The 22,984-nt window shown below is 64.1% G+C and overlaps 1 protein-coding gene across 1 annotated transcript; it reads right to left on the reverse strand.

The window, feature by feature from the left end:
* Positions 1 to 2,790: 2,790 nt before the first annotated feature.
* On the reverse strand, positions 2,791 to 21,323 carry PLK5 (polo like kinase 5 (inactive)). Its single transcript, XM_064371182.1, is given in 13 exon segments — positions 2,791 to 3,141; positions 3,143 to 3,180; positions 4,409 to 4,519; positions 6,721 to 6,762; positions 6,765 to 6,877; positions 8,055 to 8,132; positions 8,353 to 8,470; positions 8,872 to 8,948; positions 9,106 to 9,232; positions 9,381 to 9,579; positions 19,920 to 20,015; positions 20,121 to 20,208; positions 20,295 to 21,323. Coding segments are annotated over 13 exon segments (1,635 nt in total). The 5' UTR covers positions 20,512 to 21,323; the 3' UTR covers positions 2,791 to 2,810.
* Positions 21,324 to 22,984: the final 1,661 nt, after the last annotated feature.

The following is a 22,984-nucleotide window of genomic DNA, read 5'->3' on the forward strand; positions in this document are numbered from 1 at the left end:
CCCCAGGACGCACTGAGCTTGGCAGGAGACCATCCCCAACTCGACCCCTCTCTCGCCCGCTGCAGCAGTGACCTCAGCAAAGGGCCACCACAGGGACGCCGCTCCCTGCTGCGTGTGAGGTGCGGCGTGGGCTTGGGAATGCGCCGGGGAGTGCTTCAGGAATTAAACACGAGGCCTGTAAATATTTCAGCTCCTATCTCAAAACAAGGGTCTCTCCTCTGGGGCGCTGTGGACGTTGGGGCCAAGCCATTCCCTGGGCTGGGGCCGTCCGGGGCATTGCAGGGTGCTGAGCGGCGTCCCTGGCCTCCAGCCACTCCATGCCAGGAGCTCTCCCAGTCATGAGGACCCCAGATGTCCCCAGACATCGTCCAGTGTCCCGTGGGAACAGAATCACCCTCCCCCACTCCCCACCATTGAGAACCACCACTATTCTAAAGGCTAAGGGGCCAGGCGTGGTGGCTCATACCTGTAATCTCAGCGCTTTGGGAGGCCAAGGCTGGTGGATCCCTTGAGGTCAGGAGTTCGAGACCAGCCTGACCAACATAGTGAAACCCTGTCTCTTGTATTTTGTAAAAATACAAAAAGTTAGTCGGGTTTGGTGTTGGGTGCCTGTAATCCCAACTACTCGGGGGCGCTGAGGCAGGAGAATTGCTTGAACCCGGGAGGCAGAGGTTGCAATGAGCTGAGATCGCACCACTGCACTCCAGCCTGGGCAAGAGTGAGAGTTCGTGTCAAAAATAAATAAAAAATAAAAACTAAGGGCATTTTGAAACAAAATTACAGTGTTTCATGCTTTTAAAAATTTACAGCAATTCCTTAATGTTAGTGATGCCCCCCTTTTTTTGTTTTTTTTTTTTTTAATTTTTATTTATTTTTTTTATTATTTTTTTTATTTTTATTTTTTTGAGACGGAGTTTCGCTCTGGTTACCCAGGCTGGAGTGCAATGGCGCGATCTCAGCTCACTGCAACCTCCGCCTCCTGGTTTCAGGCAATTCTCCTGCCTCAGCCTCCTGAGTAGCTGGGATTACAGGCACGCGCCACCATGCCCAGCTAATTTTTTGTATTTTTAGTAGAGACGGGGTTTCACCATGTTGACCAGGATGGTCTCGATCTGTTGACCTTGTGATCCACCCGCCTCGGCCTCCCAAAGTGCTGGGATTACAGGCGTGAGCCACCGCGCCCGGCCTGTTTTTTTTTTTTTTTTCTTTGGTGACAGAGGCTCGCTCTGTCACCCAGGCTGGAGTGCAGTGGCATGATCTCGGCTCACTGCAACCTCTGCCTCCCAGGTCCAAGCAATTCTCCTGCATCAGCCTCCCGAGTACCTGGGACTACAGGCGCCTGCCATCACGCCCAGCTTTTTTTTTTTTTTTTTTTTTTGGTATTTTTAGTAGAGACAGAGTTTCACCATATTGGCCAGGATGGCCTTGATCTCCTGACCTCATGATCCACCTGCCTCGGTCTCCCAAAGTGCTGGGATTACAGGTGTGAGCCACAGCGCCCGGACTTGCATGCGGTTTTTGCCTAACAGCCGATGCTGGATCAGCCCACAGAGGTCAGGGCCGTGGGTGCACCATCCACCCGGAGCAGCACAGGTGACGCCTGTGCCAAATGTGTCCCACAGCGTGGCCAGCCACCTTTCCAGCCTCAGTGTCAGCTTCTTCCCTGTCCACCTGTTAAGCAAGTGTCCCGCACATTAGATTTGGAGTTATGGCAGAACCCCACTTCTGGTACTAATTTTGCTGTTGTTGAGACAGGGGCTTTGTTCGTCGCCCAGGCTGGAGCGCAGTGATGCAGTCACCGCTCACGGCAGCCTGACCCTCCCATGCTCAAGCCGTCCTCCCGCCTACGTCTCCCAAGTAGCTGGGACAAGAGGCACCCACCACCACACCCAGCTAATTTTTTGTAGAGATGGGGATCTCACCATGTTGCTGGTCTCAAACTCCTGGGCCCAAGCGATTCTCCTGCCTCAGCCTCCCAATGTGCTGGGATTCCAGGCATGAGCCACTATACCTGGCCCTCTGGTACTAACGTCTGTGTTGGTGAAAATGTAGCCCATATCTGCCACTAAGAAAAACAGGGGGCTGGGCGCAGTGGCTCACGCCTGTAATCCCAGCACTTTGGGAGACCGAGGAGGGTGGATCACCTGAGGTCGGGAGTTCGAGACCAGCCTGACCAACATGGAGAAACCCTGTGTCTACTAAAAATACAAAATTAGGGCCAGGTGCGGTGGCTCACGCCTGTAATCCCAGCACTTTGGGAGGCCGAGGCGGGTGGATCACGAGGTCATGAGATCGAGACCATCCTGGTCAACATGGTGAAACCCCGTCTCTACTAAAAATACAAAAAATTAGCTGGGTGTGGTGGCACGTGCCTGTAATCCCAGCTACTCAGGAGGCTGAGGCAGGAGAATTGCCTGAACCCAGGAGGCGGAGGTTGCGGTGAGCCGAGATCGCGCCATTGCACTTCAGCCTGGGTAACAAGAGCGAAACTCCGTCTCAAAAAAAAAAAAAGAAAAAAAAAATTAGCCGGGCGTGGTGGCGCGTGCCTGTAATCCCAGCTACTCAGGAGGCTGAGGCAGGAGAATCGCTTGAACCTGGGAAGCGGAGGCTGCAGTGAGCCGAGATCAGATCGTGCCATTGCACTCCAGCCTGGGTGACGAGAGCGAAACTCCATCTTGGAAAAAAAAAAAAAAAAACAAGAGCAACAGGGAGGATGTGAGCTCGCATGGGGTTTCAGCGTTCCTTTGCCACAGCTCCTCAAATGCTTTCTCCCAGAGGCAGACCATGGCATACAGCGTTTCAAGTCATCTTTAATGCAAAAGGGAGAGAGCCCAGCAAAGTCTGGGTGGAACAGTCATGCCGCAAGGCAAGGACCCCCCTCCCGTGTGCCCCCAGCTCTCCCCCAGGACAGCCCCTCTGGGGGAAGCCACAGGAATGGAACTGGAGCCTGGGTCCCTGGCACCACCATGCAGGGGTCCACTCTGACCCTCAGGGCACTGGATACTCTGCAGCATGCGGAGGGCGTGGTGAAGGCGCTGTCGGGTGGCGGGGGCGCAGCCGTGGTACCGCAGGACGTCCAGGGAGGAGGAGGTGCCGGGGGGGCCCTGCTCCCAGAGGGTGAGCTGCAAACCCTCACCCTCGACACAGCAGCAGTTGGGCTGGGACTCCACTGAAGCTCATCTGCAAAGGGCGGGATGCCAGTCAAGGGGAGAAGGGTCCCCCTGTACCTGCCCCCAGCCCTGGCGCTCCAGGACAAGTGGACACTGGACCTGGAGCCTCCAACCTGGGCCCTAGTGCCTGCCCCAGCCACAGGAGCTCGGGGTTGGGAGCCCAAGGGCACCACTGTACAGCTGGGGAAACTGAGGCTCAGACGGGGGTCCGCTGCCCACAGTCTTCCAGCAAGACCACTCTTTTTTTCTTTCTTTTTCGAGACAGAGTCTCGCTCTGTCACCCAGGCTGGAGTGCAATGGCGCGGTCTTGACTTGCTGCAACCTCTGCCTCCTGGGTTCAAGCGATTCTCCCGCCTCAGCCTCCCCAGTAGCTGGGACTACGGACACCCACCACCACACCTGGCTAATTTTTTGTATTTTTAGTAGAGATGGAATTTCATCATATTAGTCAGGCTGGTCTCAAACTCCTGACCTCGTGATCCACCTGCCTCTGCCTCTCAAAGTGCTGGGATTACAGGCGTGAGCCAGGCACCTGGCCTAATTTTTGTATTTTTAGTAGAGATGGGGTTTCCCCACATTGGCCAGGCTGGTCTCAAACTGCTGACCTCAGGTGATTCACCTGCCTCAGCCTCTCAAAATGCTGGGATTACAAGTGTGAGTCACTGTGCCTGTCCAGACCCCTGACTCTTAATCCCATGACCTTGGGAATATAACCCCCTCCAAGAATGGTCACTTGGAGACAGTCCTTTTTTTTTTTAATAAGACAGGGTTTCAGCATGTTGGTCAGGGTGGTCTAGATCTTCTGACCTCATCATCCGCCCGCCTCAACTTCCCAAAGTGTTGGAATTACATGTGTGAGCCACTGTGCTGACTTTTTCTTTTTTTTAAGAGACAGGGTCTTAAAAAAAAAAAGAGAGAGAGAGACAGGATCTCATTCTGTGGCCCAGGCTGGAGTGCAATCATAGCTCACTGTAGCCTCAACCTTCCAGGGTCAAAGGATCCTCCCACCTCAGCCTCCCAAAGCGCCGGGAGGACGGGCGTGCACCATGGCGCCTGGCCCAAAAAGTCGTGTGTTTCCCATGCTGTGGTTTTTGTACTTAGGAACCAATAGTTTTTTTTTTTCCAGGAGGCAGATGCTTCCTAGGGCTCCCGGAAAACTTGCTCCATCAGAGCCCAAGTGGGCCAGGCCCCCACCCTGCCGAGCCCTGGTGGCCCCTGAGTTGGAGACCCGGGCTCACCTGCACCGTCCCATCACTCAGCAGCAGCAGCAAAGCCTGCTCAGAGGCCAGGAAGCGCAGGAGGCAGAGGCCGGGTCCAGCAGGCGGCACGGGGGTGGGGAGGGTCCCCTCCTGTGGACAGACTCGGCTGAGGTCACGTGGAGCAGGGGCGTCCCCACCCCCAGCCCCCCGGCCCCCCAGGCTCTCACCTCCCGCAGCCGCCGCTGCAGGCACCTGGCGAAGAGCTGCAGCACGGCCAGCTTGGCGCCCAGCGGCCCCGGCACGTCCCTCAGGGTGAAGGTTTCCAGCCTCCCTCGGGCCGGCATGTAGCACGCGTGGCTGGGGCCAGGATACAGCGTGTCACCCCGGGAATCCCAGGCCACTGGGACACACATCCCAGGTGTATCGTCTATCCCGATACTCCCCCTGGAAAGGCAGCTTGAAGGTCCAGCTCTGCCCCGGCCACACCTTATCCATACGCTCGGAGCGTGCCAATAAGGCCCCGATGTGCCCTCTGTCCTCCCCACCTTGGCTGTCAGCTGGTCCATCCTTCCGCCCCCAACTCCATCCACGTCCAGCCCCGCTGCAGTCCAGGCCTCCGCCACTGCCACTGCCAGCTTGATGAGCCCAGCCCGCCCCCCGCGCTCGCCCCCGTGTCACTCCCACTACAAAGACTGTGTTAAGGCTGGGCGAGGTGGCTCACACCTGTAATCCCAGCACTTTGGAAGGCCAGGGTGAACAGATCACCTGAGGTCAGGAGTTCAAGACCAGCCTGGCCAACATGGTGAAATCCCTTCTGTACTAAAAATACAAAAATTTCCAGCCTGACCAACATGGTGAAACCCCATCTCTACTAAAAATACAAAAATTAGCCAGGCGTGGTGGTGCACCCCTGTAATCCCAGCTACTTGGGAGGTTGAGGCAGGAGAATTACTTGAACCCGGGATGCAGAGGCTGCAGTGAGCAGAGATCAGCTGCACTCTAGCCTGGGCAACAAGAGTGAAACTCTGTCTCAAAAACAACAGAGACAGGGTCGCCTGGCACTCTCAGGAGCCGAGGTGGGCAGATCACCTGAGGTCAGGAGTTCAAGACCGGCCTGACCAACATGAAGAAACTCAGTCTCTACTAAAAATACAAAATTATTCAGGCGTGGTGGTGCATGCCTGTAATCCCAGCTACTCAGGAGACTGAGGCAGAAGAATCACGAATCTAGGAGGTGGAGGTTGCAGTAAGCCAAGATCACACCATTGCACTCCAGCCTGGGCAACAAGAGTGAAACTCCATCTCAAAAAAAAAAAAAAAAAAGAGAGAGACAGGGTCTCATTCTGCCATGCAGGCTGGAGTGCAGTGGTGCAATCATAGCTCACTGCAGCTTCGACTTCCTGGGCTCAAACAATTCTCCCACCTCAGCCACCCAAGTAGCTGTTTAATTAAAAAAAATGTTTTTGTAAAGATGGGGTCTTGCTATGTGGGCCAGCTGATCTCTCTGTTTTATTTTTAAAGATGGGGTTTCACCATGATGGCCAGGCTGGTCTTGAACTCCTGACCTCAGGTGATCCACCCACCTTGGCCTCTCAAAATGCTGAGATTACAGGCGTGAGCCGCCGCACTCAGCCAAGCCAGCTGATCTCTAACTCCTGGCTCAAGTGATCCTCAAACCCCAGTCTCTCACTGCCAGGATTACAGGCGTGTACACCACGCCCAGCTAATCTTTAAAATTTTTAGGCCGGGCGTGGTGGCTCACACCTGTAATCCCAGAACTTTGGAAAGCCGAGGTGGTCAGATCACGAGGTCAGGAGATCGATACCAGCCTGGCCAACGTGGTGAAACCGTCTCTACTAAAAATACCAAAAACTAGCCGGGCGCCTCGAGTCCCAGCTACTTGGGAGGCTGAGGCAGGGGAGTCGACTGAATACAGGAGGCGGAGGCTCCTCTACAAAAAAGTTTTTTGTAGAGATGGGGTCTTGCTATGTTGTCCAGGCTGATCTGGATCTCCTGGGCTCAAGCAGTCCTCCTGCCTTGGCCTCTCAAAGCACGAGGCTGCTTCCTGTCATTCACATCAGTTTGTGGAGACCCCGTCCCCTTCCCCCCGCCCACACTACTGAGATTCACCTCCCCTCCTAGTCTGTCTCTTCACTGGGTTCATTTCTTGGGTTCATTTCCTAAGAAAAGCACTTAGGCATTCATTTGTTTAGCGTTGTTCTGCCGACCAGGCAGTGAGCCCCTGCAGGTGTGCACAGTAGATGCTTAATAAATACCTGATAGATGAATGAAAAAGAGGTCCGAGGGGGGAGGTGCCTGGTCCCCCAGGGCACAGGAGGCCCACAACTTACCCTCCGGGGGCACGCAGGGCCATGTGAGTGCCATCCCGAAGCAGGACGCCACTGCCCCCGTCTGAGAGCTGGTAGGCAAAGCCGTACTTGCTGGAATAATCCCCCCACTTGGACGCCCAGGGGATGGGCTGCTGCTCTCCCAGGGGGTCCTGAGTGGCTGGGCACAAACAGAGGGACGCTGAGCCAGGGGTCAGGGTCAGGCATACAGTAGCCGCTCAATAAAGCGATGGACTGAAGCCATGGACGAGGCCCTTCCCGTGGCGGGGACTGGGCAGGGGCTTGGGGGCTTCAGTGGTGGATTCTAGCAGACAAGACATCAACAGAAGCCGAGGAATAGTCACTCGTTTCTGGCTTACAGAGGGAGACTCCGGGATCCCAGCGCAGCCCTGAGAATGAGCAGTGCTTGCAATGCTCTGAAATTACTACACGGTTTTTTTGTTTGTTTGTTTGTTTTGAGACAGAGTCTCACTCTGTCGCCAGGCTGGAGTGCAGTGGTGCAATCTCGGCTCACTGCAACCTCCGCATCCCAGGTTCAAGCGATTCTCTTAGCTCAGCCTCCCAAGTGGCTGGGATTACAAGCTCCCACCACCACGCCTGGCTAATTTTTGTATTTTTAGTAAAGACAGGGTTTGCCATGTTGTCATGGCCTGACGGAGACCATCCTGGCTAACACAGTGAAACCCCATCTGTACTAAAAATACAAAAAATTAGCCGGGGTGGTGGGGTGCGCCTGTAGTCCCAGCTACTCAGGAGGCTGAGGCAGGGGAATCCCTTGAACCCAGGAGGAGCAGGGTGCAGTGAGCCGAGACCACGCCACAGCAGTCCAGCCTGGGCGACGGGGGGAGGCTCCATCTCAAAAACAAGCAAACAAAAAAACGAAAAGGCTCCCGAGCTGGAGACCTGGCGTGGGGTCTGGGGCTCCCTCTCCCGGGGGGCAGGACATGCGGGTCAGCGGAGGTTCAGGGAGACGGAGGGAGAGGAAGAGGGCTTGGATTCTGGGACGCTGGGGATAAGGGGATACTGCCTTGGAGTGTGGCCCGTGAGCACAGGGTCCCAGGTTGCATCTCCTCACTCACTGGGCCTTCTCTTTGGGTTTCTAACAAGACCGCGTCATGAATTTAAAAGATCCCAGGCCCTGTAACGATAAGGCTTCCCCTAGAACCCTCTGTGCCAGGCTCTGCACACAGGAGGGCTAACCTCCAGCCTGATGTCACCATGCCCTGGGGCCTCCCTCACCCCCAGAAATACCCAGGAGGGCCGTGGATGGGAATGAAGGCAATTTTCCTGGGCTCCTAAGAGAAAGGGTGGCCCTGGGGGCTGGGCCAGGCTCCTACCCAGAGGGCCTGTGTTCACACACAGCTGCAGGTGTCTGAGGGCTGCCTCCACCTCCGGCTGCCGGCTCCCCTTGGGCCCTGGGGGGACAGGTGTCTGTGGCGCAGACAGGGCTGGGTTCCCACCACCAGGGCTCCTCCAATCAGCCCCACTGCCGCAGCTGCTCGCAGGAACAGCTCATCCTCAACCCTGAGGCGCATTCGCACTGGACGGGTGGGACAGGTGAGGCTGGGATGGTGGCTGAGCCCCTGGCAAGCTGCAGTCTTGTTCCCCCTGCACTTGTAATTCCTCACTCCCCACCTGCAGCCCCGGGCTGGAACGGGATGTGCTCACTGGCCAGGTCACTTTGCAGGGTCTCTTGTGCAATCGGGTGGACGGGGGTCTCCAGGCAGGAAAGCCCTTTCGCAGTCAGGGAGCTCTGAGGCGGGAGTGGCAGGGGTGAGGTGCGGCCCCAGCCCCTGGGAGAGGCGTGAGGTGGGTAGGGGGCTCTGCACACAGAGACACTGCTTTCCCCCTGGGATGCAGCCTCGGTGTGTCTTGGAGGCATACAGTAGGCGCTCAATAAATGCCATGGACTGAAGCCATGGATGGGACCCTTCCCATGGCCTGGAGCCTGTCCCTTGGGAAACCCCAGGTCAGTGGGCACAGTTGGACAGAGGAGTCCCAGCTTCAATGGGTCAGGATGGGACAGGGGAGGGGGCCGGGCTTGGAGTCCCCAGAAGGGGTTGAAGCTCTGCCCAGCGGTTCGGAGAAGCGGGTCTGGAAAACGGGGTTCAGCAGGGGCCAAGCCTCCTTCCCCCTGTCCCTCCCGTGTCTCACCTCACCGCCCCACTCCATGGAGTCAGGGTTGGGCCCATCTTCTCCTGGACCCGAGGCTTCTTTAGGCGTGAAGGGGCCTGAGGGAGGCACAGGCCTTTGAGGGGGGGAGCCTGGGCCCCGAGCAGCAGGGAGGTACCTGCCACCCACACCCACCCCTGATGTGGAGACAGCAGAACAGCTGGCAGATGTGTGCAGGTAGCAGGTGTGGGCAGGTGTGGGCAGGGTGATACTTACAGGGTGGCCGGCACTGGGTGAGCAACAGCTGGCCCACCTTCCGGAAGATCCTGCCCAGAGGCGGGGGTGTGGCGAAGATAGGGGGACTGTGGCAGGAGTGGGCTGGCAGCCGGTCTGGAGTGAAACCCTTTGGATGGGGTATTTGGGGTCACCCCCGCTTAGGTCACCCAGCCCCTGAGGAGCTGGGTTGCCTGTGGGGAAGCCTGGCCTCGCCTCAGCAGGGCAGGCTCTGGCACATCCCACGCTGGGAACCCCACGCCAGGACCACCGCCCACCTGCGTGAAGAAGTCGTCCTGCAGCAGGTGGTCCAGGCTGGGCCGCTCGGCCGGGTTGGGCGCCAGGAGGCGGGCGATGAGGCGGCGTGCGTTGGGGGACAGGTGAACGGGTTCAGGGTAGTGGCCCTCACGGATGTTTTGGTACATCTCCGACAGGGGTGAGGCCATGAAGGGCGGGGCGCCAGTCAGCACCATGTACCTGGGCCAGGTGAGGGCAAGAACCTGGCATCCAAGCATCGCTCACAGCTACCCCTGCTCCATTGGCCAGACCTGCCACACAGCCGCCTGTGCACACCGACTCCGCTTCCCCACCCCCCAGCCCGCTTGTTGACACCGACTCCGCTTCCCCACCCCCAGCCCGCCTGTTCACACCGACTCCGCTTCCCCACCCCCAGCCCGCCTGTGCACACTGACTCCGCTTCCCCACCCCCCAGTCTGCCTGTTCACATCGACTCCGCTTCCCCACCCCCCAGCCCGCCTGTTGACACCGACTCCGCTTCCCCACCCCCAGCCTGCCTGTTCACACCGACTCCGCTTCCCCACCCCCAGCCCGCCTGTTCACACCGACTCCGCTTCCCCACCCCCAGCCCGCCTGTGCACACCGACTCCGCTTCCCCACCCCCAGCCCGCCTGTTCACACCGACTCCGCTTCCCCACCCCCAGCCCGCCTGTGCACACTGACTCCGCTTCCCCACCCCCCAGCCTGCCTGTTCACATCGACTCCGCTTCCCCACCCCCCAGCCCGCCTGTTGACACCGACTCCGCTTCCCCACCCCCAGCCCGCCTGTGCACACCGAATCCGCTTCCCCACCCCCCAGCCCGCCTGTGCACACCGACTCCGCTTCCCCACCCCCAGCCCGCCTGTGCACACCGAATCCGCTTCCCCACCCCCAGCCTGCCTGTGCACACCATATCCGCTTCCCCACCCCCCAGCCCGCCTGTTCACACCGACTCCGCTTCCCCACCCCCAGCCCGCCTGTTCACACCGACTCCGCTTCCCCACCCCCAGCCCGCCTGTTCACACCGACTCCGCTTCCCCACCCCCAGCCCGCCTGTTCACACCGACTCCGCTTCCCCACCCCCAGCCCGCCTGTTCACACCGACTCCGCTTCCCCACCCCCAGCCCGCCTGTGCACACCGACTCCGCTTCCCCACCCCCAGCCCGCCTGTTCACACCGACTCCGCTTCCCCACCCCCAGCCCGCCTGTGCACACTGACTCCGCTTCCCCACCCCCCAGCCTGCCTGTTCACATCGACTCCGCTTCCCCACCCCCAGCCCGCCTGTGCACACCATATCCGCTTCCCCACCCCCCAGCCCGCCTGTTCACACCGACTCCGCTTCCCCACCCCCAGCCCGCCTGTTCACACCGACTCCGCTTCCCCACCCCCAGCCCGCCTGTGTACACTGACTCCGCTTCCCCACCCCCCAGCCTGCCTGTTCACATCGACTCCGCTTCCCCACCCCCAGCCTGCCTGTGCACACCATATCCGCTTCCCCACCCCCCAGCCCGCCTGTTCACACCGACTCCGCTTCCCCACCCCCAGCCCGCCTGTTCACACCGACTCCGCTTCCCCACCCCCAGCCCGCCTGTGCACACCGACTCCGCTTCCCCACCCCCAGCCTGCCTGTTCACACCGACTCCGCTTCCCCACCCCCAGCCCGCCTGTTCACACCGACTCCGCTTCCCCACCCCCAGCCCGCCTGTGCACACCGACTCCGCTTCCCCACCCCCAGCCCGCCTGTTCACACCGACTCCGCTTCCCCACCCCCAGCCCGCCTGTGCACACTGACTCCGCTTCCCCACCCCCCAGCCTGCCTGTTCACATCGACTCCGCTTCCCCACCCCCCAGCCCGCCTGTTGACACCGACTCCGCTTCCCCACCCCCAGCCCGCCTGTGCACACCGAATCCGCTTCCCCACCCCCCAGCCCGCCTGTGCACACCGACTCCGCTTCCCCACCCCCAGCCCGCCTGTTCACACCGACTCCGCTTCCCCACCCCCCAGCCCGCTTGTTGACACCGACTCTGCTTCCCCACCCCCAGCCCGCCTGTGCACACCGACTCCGCTTCCCCACCCCCCAGCCCGCTTGTTGACACCGACTCCGCTTCCCCACCCCCAGCCCGCCTGTTCACACCGACTCCGCTTCCCCACCCCCAGCCCGCCTGTGCACACTGACTCCGCTTCCCCACCCCCCAGCCTGCCTGTTCACATCGACTCCGCTTCCCCACCCCCCAGCCCGCCTGTTGACACCGACTCCGCTTCCCCACCCCCAGCCCGCCTGTGCACACCGAATCCGCTTCCCCACCCCCAGCCTGCCTGTGCACACCATATCCGCTTCCCCACCCCCCAGCCCGCCTGTTCACACCGACTCCGCTTCCCCACCCCCAGCCCGCCTGTTCACACCGACTCCGCTTCCCCACCCCCAGCCCGCCTGTTCACACCGACTCCGCTTCCCCACCCCCAGCCCGCCTGTTCACACCGACTCCGCTTCCCCAGCCCCAGCCCGCCTGTGCACACCGACTCCGCTTCCCCACACCCAGCCCGCCTGTGCACACCGAATCCGCTTCCCCACCCCCAGCCTGCCTGTGCACACCATATCCGCTTCCCCACCCCCCAGCCCGCCTGTTCACACCGACTCCGCTTCCCCACCCCCAGCCCGCCTGTTCACACCGACTCCGCTTCCCCACCCCCAGCCCGCCTGTTCACACCGACTCCGCTTCCCCACCCCCAGCCCGCCTGTTCACACCGACTCCGCTTCCCCAGCCCCAGCCCGCCTGTGCACACCGACTCCGCTTCCCCACCCCCAGCCCGCCTGTGCACACTGACTCCGCTTCCCCACCCCCAGCCCGCCTGTGCACACCGACTCCGCTTCCCCACCCCCCAGCCCGCCTGTTGACACCGACTCCGCTTCCCCACCCCCAGCCCGCCTGTGCACACCGAATCCGCTTCCCCACCCCCAGCCTGCCTGTGCACACCATATCCGCTTCCCCACCCCCCAGCCCGCCTGTTCACACCGACTCCGCTTCCCCACCCCCAGCCCGCCTGTGCACACCGAATCCGCTTCCCCACCCCCAGCCTGCCTGTGCACACCATATCCGCTTCCCCACCCCCCAGCCCGCCTGTGCACACCGACTCCGCTTCCCCACCCCCAGCCCGCCTGTTCACACCGACTCCGCTTCCCCACCCCCAGCCCGCCTGTTCACACCGACTCCGCTTCCCCACCCCCAGCCCGCCTGTTCACACCGACTCCGCTTCCCCAGCCCCAGCCCGCCTGTGCACACCGACTCCGCTTCCCCACCCCCAGCCCGCCTGTGCACACTGACTCCGCTTCCCCACCCCCCAGCCCGCCTGTTCACACTGACTCCGCTTCCCCACCCCCCAGCCCGCCTGTTCACACTGACTCCGCTTCCCCACCCCCCAGCCCGCCTGTTCACACTGACTCCGCTTCCCCACCCCCCAGCCCGCCTGTTCACACCGACTCCGCTTCCCCACCCCCAGCCCGCCTGTGCACACCGACTCCGCTTCCCCACCCCCAGCCCGCCTGTGCACACCGACTCCGCTTCCCCACCCCCAGCCCGCCTGTGCACACCGACTCCGCTTCCCCAGCCCCAGCCCGCCTGTGCACACCGACTCCGCTTCCCCACCCCCAGCCCGCCTGTGCACACCGACTCCGCTTCCCCACCCCCAGCCTGCCTGTTCACACCGACTCCCCTTCCCCAGCCCCAGCCCGCCTGTTCACACCGACTCCGCTTCCCCACCCCCAGCCCGCCTGTTCACACCGACTCCGCTTCCCCACCCCCAGCCCGCCTGTGCACACCGACTCCGCTTCCCCACCCCCAGCCCGCCTGTTCACACCGACTCCGCTTCCCCACCCCCAGCCCGCCTGTTCACACCGACTCTGCTTCCCCACCCCCAGCCCGCCTGTGCACACCGACTCCGCTTCCCCACCCCCAGCCCGCCTGTGCACACTGACTCCGCTTCCCCACCCCCCAGCCCGCCTGTTCACACCGACTCCGCTTCCCCACCCCCCAGCCCGCCTGTTCACACCGACTCCGCTTCCCCACCCCCCAGCCCGCCTGTTCACACCGACTCCGCTTCCCCACCCCCCAGCCCGCCTGTTCACACCGACTCCGCTTCCCCACCCCCAGCCCGCCTGTGCACACCGACTCCGCTTCCCCACCCCCAGCCCGCCTGTGCACACCGACTCCGCTTCCCCACCCCCAGCCCGCCTGTTCACACCGACTCCGCTTCCCCACCCCCAGCCCGCCTGTTCACACCGACTCCGCTTCCCCAGCCCCAGCCCGCCTGTGCACACCGACTCCGCTTCCCCACCCCCAGCCCGCCTGTGCACACCGACTCCGCTTCCCCACCCCCAGCCCGCCTGTGCACACCGACTCCGCTTCCCCACCCCCAGCCCGCCTGTGCACACCGACTCCGCTTCCCCACCCCCAGCCCGCCTGTTCACACCGACTCCGCTTCCCCACCCCCAGCCCGCCTGTGCACACCGACTCCGCTTCCCCACCCCCAGCCCGCCTGTTCACACCGACTCCGCTTCCCCAGCCCCAGCCTGCCTGTTCACACCGACTCCGCTTCCCCAGCCCCAGCCCGCCTGTTCACACCGACTCCGCTTCCCCACCCCCAGCCCGCCTGTGCACACCGACTCCGCTTCCCCACCCCCAGCCCGCCTGTTCACACCGACTCCGCTTCCCCACCCCCAGCCCGCCTGTTCACACCGACTCCGCTTCCCCAGCCCCAGCCCGCCTGTGCACACCGACTCCGCTTCCCCAGCCCCAGCCCGCCTGTGCACACCGACTCCGCTTCCCCACCCCCAGCCCGCCTGTTCACACCGACTCCGCTTCCCCACCCCCAGCCCGCCTGTGCACACCGACTCCGCTTCCCCACCCCCAGCCCGCCTGTTCACACCGACTCCGCTTCCCCAGCCCCAGCCCGCCTGTTCACACCGACTCCGCTTCCCCAGCCCCAGCCCGCCTGTGCACACCGACTCCGCTTCCCCACCCCCAGCCCGCCTGTGCACACCGACTCCGCTTCCCCACCCCCAGCCCGCCTGTTCACACCGACTCCGCTTCCCCACCCCCAGCCCGCCTGTGCACACCGACTCCGCTTCCCCACCCCCAGCCCGCCTGTGCACACCGACTCCGCTTCCCCACCCCCAGCCCGCCTGTTCACACCGACTCCGCTTCCCCAGCCCCAGCCCGCCTGTGCACACCGACTCCGCTTCCCCACCCCCAGCCCGCCTGTGCACACTGACTCCGCTTCCCCACCCCCCAGCCCGCCTGTGCACACTGACTCCGCTTCCCCACCCCCCAGCCCGCCTGTTCACACCGACTCCGCTTCCCCACCCCCCAGCCCGCCTGTTCACACCGACTCCGCTTCCCCACCCCCAGCCCGCCTGTTCACACCGACTCCGCTTCCCCACCCCCAGCCCGCCTGTGCACACCGACTGCGCTTCCCCACCCCCAGCCCGCCTGTGCACACCGACTCCGCTTCCCCACCCCCAGCCCGCCTGTGCACACCGACTCCGCTTCCCCAGCCCCAGCCCGCCTGTGCACACCGACTCCGCTTCCCCACCCCCAGCCCGCCTGTGCACACCGACTCCGCTTCCCCACCCCCAGCCTGCCTGTTCACACCGACTCCGCTTCCCCAGCCCCAGCCCGCCTGTTCACACCGACTCCGCTTCCCCACCCCCAGCCCGCCTGTTCACACCGACTCCGCTTCCCCACCCCCAGCCCGCCTGTGCACACCGACTCCGCTTCCCCACCCCCAGCCCGCCTGTTCACACCGACTCCGCTTCCCCACCCCCAGCCCGCCTGTTCACACCGACTCCGCTTCCCCACCCCCAGCCCGCCTGTTCACACCGACTCCGCTTCCCCACCCCCAGCCCGCCTGTTCACACCGACTCCGCTTCCCCACCCCCAGCCCGCCTGTGCACACCGACTCCGCTTCCCCACCCCCAGCCCGCCTGTGCACACCGACTCCGCTTCCCCACCCCCAGCCCGCCTGTGCACACCGACTCCGCTTCCCCACCCCCAGCCCGCCTGTGCACACCGACTCCGCTTCCCCACCCCCAGCCCGCCTGTGCACACCGACTCCGCTTCCCCACCCCCAGCCCGCCTGTGCACACCGACTCCGCTTCCCCAGCCCCAGCCCGCCTGTTCACACCGACTCCGCTTCCCCAGCCCCAGCCCGCCTGTTCACACCGACTCCGCTTCCCCAGCCCCAGCCGGCCTGTGCACACCGACTCCGCTTCCCCACCCCCAGCCGGCCTGTGCACACCGACTCCGCTTCCCCACCCCCAGCCCGCCTGTGCACACCATATCCGCTTCCCCACCCCCAGCCCGCCTGTGCACACCATATCCGCTTCCCCACCCCCAGCCCGCCTGTTCACACCGAATCCGCTTCCCCACCCCCAGCCCGCCTGTGCACACCGAATCCGCTTCCCCACCCCCAGCCCGCCTGTGCACACCATATCCGCTTCCCCACCCCCAGCCCGCCTGTTCACACCGACTCCGCTTCCCCACCCCCAGCCCGCCTGTTCACACCGACTCCGCTTCCCCACCCCCAGCCCGCCTGTTCACACCGACTCCGCTTCCCCAGCCCCAGCCCGCCTGTGCACACCGACTCCGCTTCCCCAGCCCCAGCCCGCCTGTGCACACCGACTCCGCTTCCCCACCCCCAGCCCGCCTGTGCACACCGACTCCGCTTCCCCACCCCCCAGCCCGCCTGTTCACACCGACTCCGCTTCCCCACCCCCCAGCCCGCCTGTTCACACCGACTCCGCTTCCCCACCCCCCAGCCCGCCTGTTCACACCGACTCCGCTTCCCCACCCCCCAGCCCGCCTGTTCACAGCGACTCCGCTTCCCCACCCCCAGCCCGCCTGTGCACACCGACTCCGCTTCCCCACCCACAGCCCGCCTGTGCACACCGACTCCGCTTCCCCACCCCCAGCCCGCCTGTGCACACCGACTCCGCTTCCCCAGCCCCAGCCCGCCTGTGCACACCGACTCCGCTTCCCCACCCCCAGCCCGCCTGTGCACACCGACTCCGCTTCCCCACCCCCAGCCTGCCTGTTCACACCGACTCCGCTTCCCCAGCCCCAGCCCGCCTGTTCACACCGACTCCGCTTCCCCACCCCCAGCCCGCCTGTTCACACCGACTCCGCTTCCCCACCCCCAGCCCGCCTGTGCACACCGACTCCGCTTCCCCACCCCCAGCCCGCCTGTTCACACCGACTCCGCTTCCCCACCCCCAGCCCGCCTGTTCACACCGACTCCGCTTCCCCACCCCCAGCCCGCCTGTTCACACCGACTCCGCTTCCCCACCCCCAGCCCGCCTGTTCACACCGACTCCGCTTCCCCAGCCCCAGCCCGCCTGTGCACACCGACTCCGCTTCCCCACCCCCAGCCCGCCTGTGCACACCGACTCCGCTTCCCCACCCCCAGCCCGCCTGTTCACACCGACTCCGCTTCCCCAGCCCCAGCCCGCCTGTTCACACCGACTCCGCTTCCCCACCCCCAGCCCGCCTGTTCACACCGACTCCGCTTCCCCACCCCCAGCCCGCCTGTGCACACCGACTCCGCTTCCCCACCCCCAGCCCGCCTGTGCACACCGACTCCGCTTCCCCACCCCCAGCCCGCCTGTTCACACCGACTCCGCTTCCCCACCCCCAGCCCGCCTGTTCACACCGACTCCGCTTCCCCACCCCCAGCCCGCCTGTTCACACCGACTCCGCTTCCCCACCCCCAGCCCGCCTGTTCACACCGACTCCGCTTCCCCACCCCCAGCCCGCCTGTGCACACCGACTCCGCTTCCCCACCCCCAGCCCGCCTGTGCACACCGACTCCGCTTCCCCACCCCCAGCCCGCCTGTGCACACCGACTCCGCTTCCCCACCCCCAGCCCGCCTGTGCACACCGACTCCGCTTCCCCACCCCCAGCCCGCCTGTTCACACCGACTCCGCTTCCCCACCCCCAGCCCGCCTGTTCACACCGACTCCGCTTCCCCACCCCCAGCCCGCCTGTTCACACCGACTCCGCTTCCCCACCCCCAGCCCGCCTGTTCACACCGACTCCGCTTCCCCAGCCCCAGCCCGCCTGTGCACACCGACTCCGCTTCCCCACCCCCAGCCCGCCTGTGCACACCGACTCCGCTTCCCCACCCCCATCCTGCCTGTTCACACCGACTCCGCTTCCCCAGCCCCAGCCCGCCTGTTCACACCGACTCCGCTTCCCCAGCCCCAGCCCGCCTGTTCACACCGACTCCGCTTCCCCAGCCCCAGCCCGCCTGTGCACACCGACTCCGCTTCCCCACCCCCAGCCCGCCTGTGCACACCGACTCCGCTTCCCCACCCTCAGCCCGCCTGTTCACACCGACTCCGCTTCCCCACCCCCAGCCCGCCTGTTCACACCGACTCCGCTTCCCCACCCCCAGCCCGCCTGTTCACACCGACTCCGCTTCCCCACCCCCAGCCCGCCTGTGCACACCGACTCCGCTTCCCCAGCCCCAGCCCGCCTGTGCACACCGACTCCGCTTCCCCACCCCCAGCCCGCCTGTGCACACCGACTCCGCTTCCCCACCCCCCAGCCCGCCTGTTCACACCGACTCCGCTTCCCCACCCCCAGCCCGCCTGTGCACACCGACTCCGCTTCCCCAGCCCCAGCCCGCCTGTGCACACCGACTCCGCTTCCCCACCCCCAGCCCGCCTGTGCACACTGACTCCGCTTCCCCACCCCCAGCCCGCCTGTGCACACTGACTCCGCTTCCCCACCCCCAGCCCGCCTGTGCACACCGACTCCGCTTCCCCACCCCCCAGCCCGCCTGTTGACACCGACTCCGCTTCCCCACCCCCCAGCCCGCCTGTGCACACCGAATCCGCTTCCCCACCCCCAGCCCGCCTGTTCACACCGACTCCGCTTCCCCACCCCCCAGCCCGCCTGTTCACACTGACTCCGCTTCCCCACCCCCCAGCCTGCCTGTTCACACTGACTCCGCTTCCCCACCCCCCAGCCCGCATATTCACACCGACTCCGCTTCCCCAGCCCCAGCCCGCCTGTGCACACCGACTCCGCTTCCCCATCCCCCAGTCCACCTGTTCACACCATATCTGCTTCCCCACCCCAGCCCACCTGTTCACACCATATCCGCTTCCCCACCCCCCAGCCCGCCTGTTCACACCGACTCCGCTTCCCCACCCCCCAGCCTGCCTGTTCACACTAAATCTGTTTCCCCACCCCTCAGCCCGCCTGTACACACCGACTACGCTTCCCCATCCCCCAGCCCACCTGTTCACACCATATCCGCTTCCCCACCCCCTAGCCCGCCTGTGCACACCATATCCGCTTCCCCACCCCCCAGCCCGCCTGTTCACACTGACTCCACTTCCCCATCCCCCAGCCCGCCTGTGCATACCATATCCGCTTCCCCACCCCCCAGCCTGCCTGTTCACACCGACTCCGCTTCCCCACCCCCAGCCCGCCTGTTCACACCGACTCCGCTTCCCCACCCCCCAGCCCGTCTGTTCACACCGACTCCGCTTCCCCACCCCCCAGCCCGCCTGTTCACACTAAATCTGTTTCCCCACCCCTCAGCCCGCCTGTACACACCGACTACGCTTCCCCATCCCCCAGTCCACCTGTTCACACCATATCTGCTTCCCCACCCCAGCCCACCTGTTCACACCATATCCGCTTCCCCACCCCCTAGCCCGCCTGTGCACACCATATCCGCTTCCCCACCCCCCAGCCCGCCTGTTCACACCGACTCCGCTTCCCCACCCCCAGCCCGCCTGTACACACCGACTCCGCTTCCCCACCCCCCAGCCCGCCTGTGCACACCGACTCCAGTTCCCCACCCCCCAGCCCGCCTGTGCACACCGACTCCGCTTCCCCATCCCCCAGCCCGCCTGTTCACACCGACTCCACTTCCCCACCCCCAGCCCGCCTGTGCACACCGACTCCGCTTCCCCACCCCCCAGCCCGCCTGTTCACACCGACTCCACTTCCCCACCCCCCAGCCCGCCTGTTCACACCATATCCGCTTCCCCACCCCCCAGCCCGCCTGTGCACACCACCACTCCTGGCTAATTTTTGTAGAGACAGGGTCTCGTCAACTTGGTCCAGCTGGTCTTGAACTCCTGGGCTCAAGCTATCCTCCTGCCTCAGCCTCCCAAAGCTCTAGGATTACAGGCGTGAGTCACCACGCCCAGTCTCCACCTTCCAATGCCATCATATGCCTGCTCCCACCTGCCCTGCTCCCACACACGCCCCATCCCTGTGTCCACATGCCCTGACCTGCCTGTGCACGGCCACCTGCCCACACCTGTCCACGTCTCTGTGCACACCCTCCCCATCCTCCCTCACACACGCATCCCCACACGTCCTGTTCATACTGCACACTTGGTGGAGACAGGTGCCTGTTCCGCCCACCCTACTCTGCACAGCTGTCCCCACCTGTTCGGGCTCCCACCTGCTAAACCTGCCCACCTGGAGGCCCTGCCCGCCTTTCCCAGGTCCCCACTCACATGATGCAGCCCAGAGCCCAGATGTCCGACTGGCAGGAGTGCCCATTTCTGGAGACAACCTCTGGGGCCAGGAAGTTAGGGGTCCCACAGAGCACTCTAGGAGGGGCATCACGGGGGGCTCAGGAAGGCTGGGAACCCCGTGCCAACTTCAGGGCCAGCCACGCCCACCCAGACGGACTGTTCAGAGCCCCCTGCTCTCACCTGTGGCAGCGGCCCCCTGGCCCCACCTTGGCAGCCAGCCCCAGGTCTCCGATCTTCACCTCCATGTTCTTGTTAAGGAAGAAGTTACCTGCCGGGGGAGGGGCAGCCTGCATGGGGCGGATCTGCGCCCACCTCCTGATGCCCCTGACCACAGGTCCCGTTCCGGGCACTCACTGAGCTTCAGGTCTCGGTGCACGATGCGTCGCTGGTGCAGGTAGCGCAGGCCGCTGACCAGTCCCCGTAGGTAATAGCGCACCTCCGGCTCTGTCAGCGTCTGCCGCGCCCTCAGCACGTGGGCCAAAGACTGCAGGTGACCGGCAGGTGGCAGTCCCGGTGCCCAGTGGCCCCGGGTTAGAAGGCAAAGGTAAGCTCGACCTGGCCGAGGTGGCATAGCTGATTATGGCATGAGCACAGGTGAGCACAGGTGGGTTCAGATGAACCCCAATAGGAGCCCAGGTGGCCACTGAGGGAGGGACGCACCTTTCCCCATGGGCACAGCCTGGCTCCAGTCCCACATGTGGCACCACCTTGAGGGTGAACATGGCTGGTCGACGTGCCCGTCAGTTTGGGAAGGGCCACGTGATCAGCAGGGAAAACAGAGGGGGCACATTCTGGCCCAGGTGGGCCCAGGTGCGCTCAGGTATAATGAAGTGGGCACAGTGAGTTCAAGGCGGTGTATGAAGGCATGATTGGCTTCAACCAGGCCAAGGTGGGTACAGCTGAGTGCAGGAGGGGCGCAGGTGACCACAGGTAGGCACGGGGGCATGCTGGGGGTACGGGTGGGCATGGGTGAGTCCAAGGGGGGGCAAGAAGCAGCAAATACATTCTGATGGGCCCAGGCAGTCACAGGTGAGTCCAAGATGGGCCTGATGAGCATAGCATAAGTGGAGCCCAGGTGTGCCCAGGTGAGTCGAGAGCCCAGGTGTGCCCAGGTGAGTAAAGGATGGGCACAAATAGTCCTACATGGGCATGGGAAGTGCTGGTGACTGGGCACCAGCAGAGGGCACATGGGATGGTTCAGAGGGTAGCAGTGAGGTGCAGATGGACACGGGGTGGACACAGACGGGCACAGCTGACATGAACGCCACCCTCTCCCCGCCCCCAGGCACCTGGCGGCTGCAGTACTCCAGCACCATGTACACGTGGTCGCGGTCAGCGAAGTGTCCGTGGAAAGCCACGATGTTGCGGTGTCGCAGGCGGCTGTGCAGGGCAATCTCACGCTCCACCTGCAGGCACGGCCCGGACGTGGACCCGCTGCAGGGGGCACCGGCTGCAGGAGGCTCCCTTGCCGTGTGTACCCTCACCCAGGTCTGGGACAAAAGGGCAGGGCCTTTGTCGGGACACGCTGCGGGGTGTGGGCCTGGCTCTGACGGGGACACGCACCTTTCCCCGTGGGCGAAGCCGCCCGGCCCCGGCCCCGGCCCCGCCACGTGGCACCACCTTGAGGGCGAACACGGCGCTGGTGGACATGTCGGTCAGCTTGTAGCAGCGGCTGAAGGCGCCCTGCGGGGAGGGGCCAGCCGGATCAGCAGGCAGGGGTGCACACGTCTGTGCAAGCTGGCAGTGTGTCCGGAGGCACAGGGCAGCCAGGGACGCAGCTGTTGCCAGGTCTTTTCACACACACACACTGGACAAAACACGGCTTCCACCCTCCCACCTGGACACACAAGACATGACACAAGAAGGCACAGAGACACAGACACATCCACGCCTGGCGCATACAAGCCACGGACCACAAGACAGTGTCGGACGTGTCATGTCATGTCTGAAGGAGACACACACATAAAACCCATACACACTGTCACCATGCATGGACACAACACCCAGACACACAACACAGCAACACAGAAACACATGAACACAACACCCAGACACACAGTCACCATGGATGGTCAGACGACACCCAGATACACAAACACATGAACGCACAACACCCAGACACATGACACAATGACTGGACACACAAAGGCAGGACGCACAAACACAACAGGTGAACAAGCAACACAACAGCCAGACAGCGCAGGAACACACATATGAACACACAATGCTCAGACATACAGTCACCATGCATGGACACACAACACCCAGACACACAACGCAGCAACACACAAACATCAGAACACAACGCCCAGACACACAGTCACCATGGATGGTCATACAACACCCAGACACACAAGGCAACGACTGGACACACAAAGGCACGTCGCACAAACACAACAGGTGAACAGCAACACGGCACCCAGACACACGGCCACACACACAAACGCCCCACGGCACCCAGAGGCTTGGACGCGGGGGACACAGACGCGCCACACTCAGAGCCGCGCCGCTCGCACCCGCACCCCGGACACGCAACCCACGGGCACGCCGCACAACGTGCCAAACGCGGTTCCCGCCACGCGAAACCCCGCACGGGAGGCCCCGCGGCCCCGGACGCGCGCCCGCGCCAGACCCCGCGCTCGCAGGGACGCGCCGAGGAGACCGTGCCGGATAGCCCGCGACCCCCCCGGGACCCCCGCCCAGCCCGGCCCGGCCCTGCCCTCCCGCGGACTCGGGGCGCGGGGCCCCCACCTTGCCGATCAGCTTCCCTCGCCTGTACACGCGGCCCGAGCCCGGGTCTCGCAGGAAGGCGGCGACCAGGGGGCGGCTCCTGCGCCGCCGCTGCGGCCCGGGCTCCATCGCGCGGGCTCTGGCGCAGCCGGGCCGGGACCTCCGCTCCGGGGCCGCTCCGGGGGCGCGCGTCGCCGGGGCGCGTCTTATTGGCCACGGGGGTGGGGAGGGGGCGGAGCCCGGGCGCGGGGCCGGCCCGCGGGAGGGGCGGGTGCGTGGGGGGTGCGTGGGGGGCGCGTGGGCGGCGGGGAGGC

Source organism: Aotus nancymaae, unplaced genomic scaffold (genome assembly GCF_030222135.1).
Source record: "Aotus nancymaae isolate 86718 unplaced genomic scaffold, 86718_ANA_hifiasm-v0.15.2.pri h1tg000124l, whole genome shotgun sequence".
Taxonomy (NCBI): Eukaryota; Metazoa; Chordata; class Mammalia; order Primates; family Aotidae; genus Aotus; species Aotus nancymaae.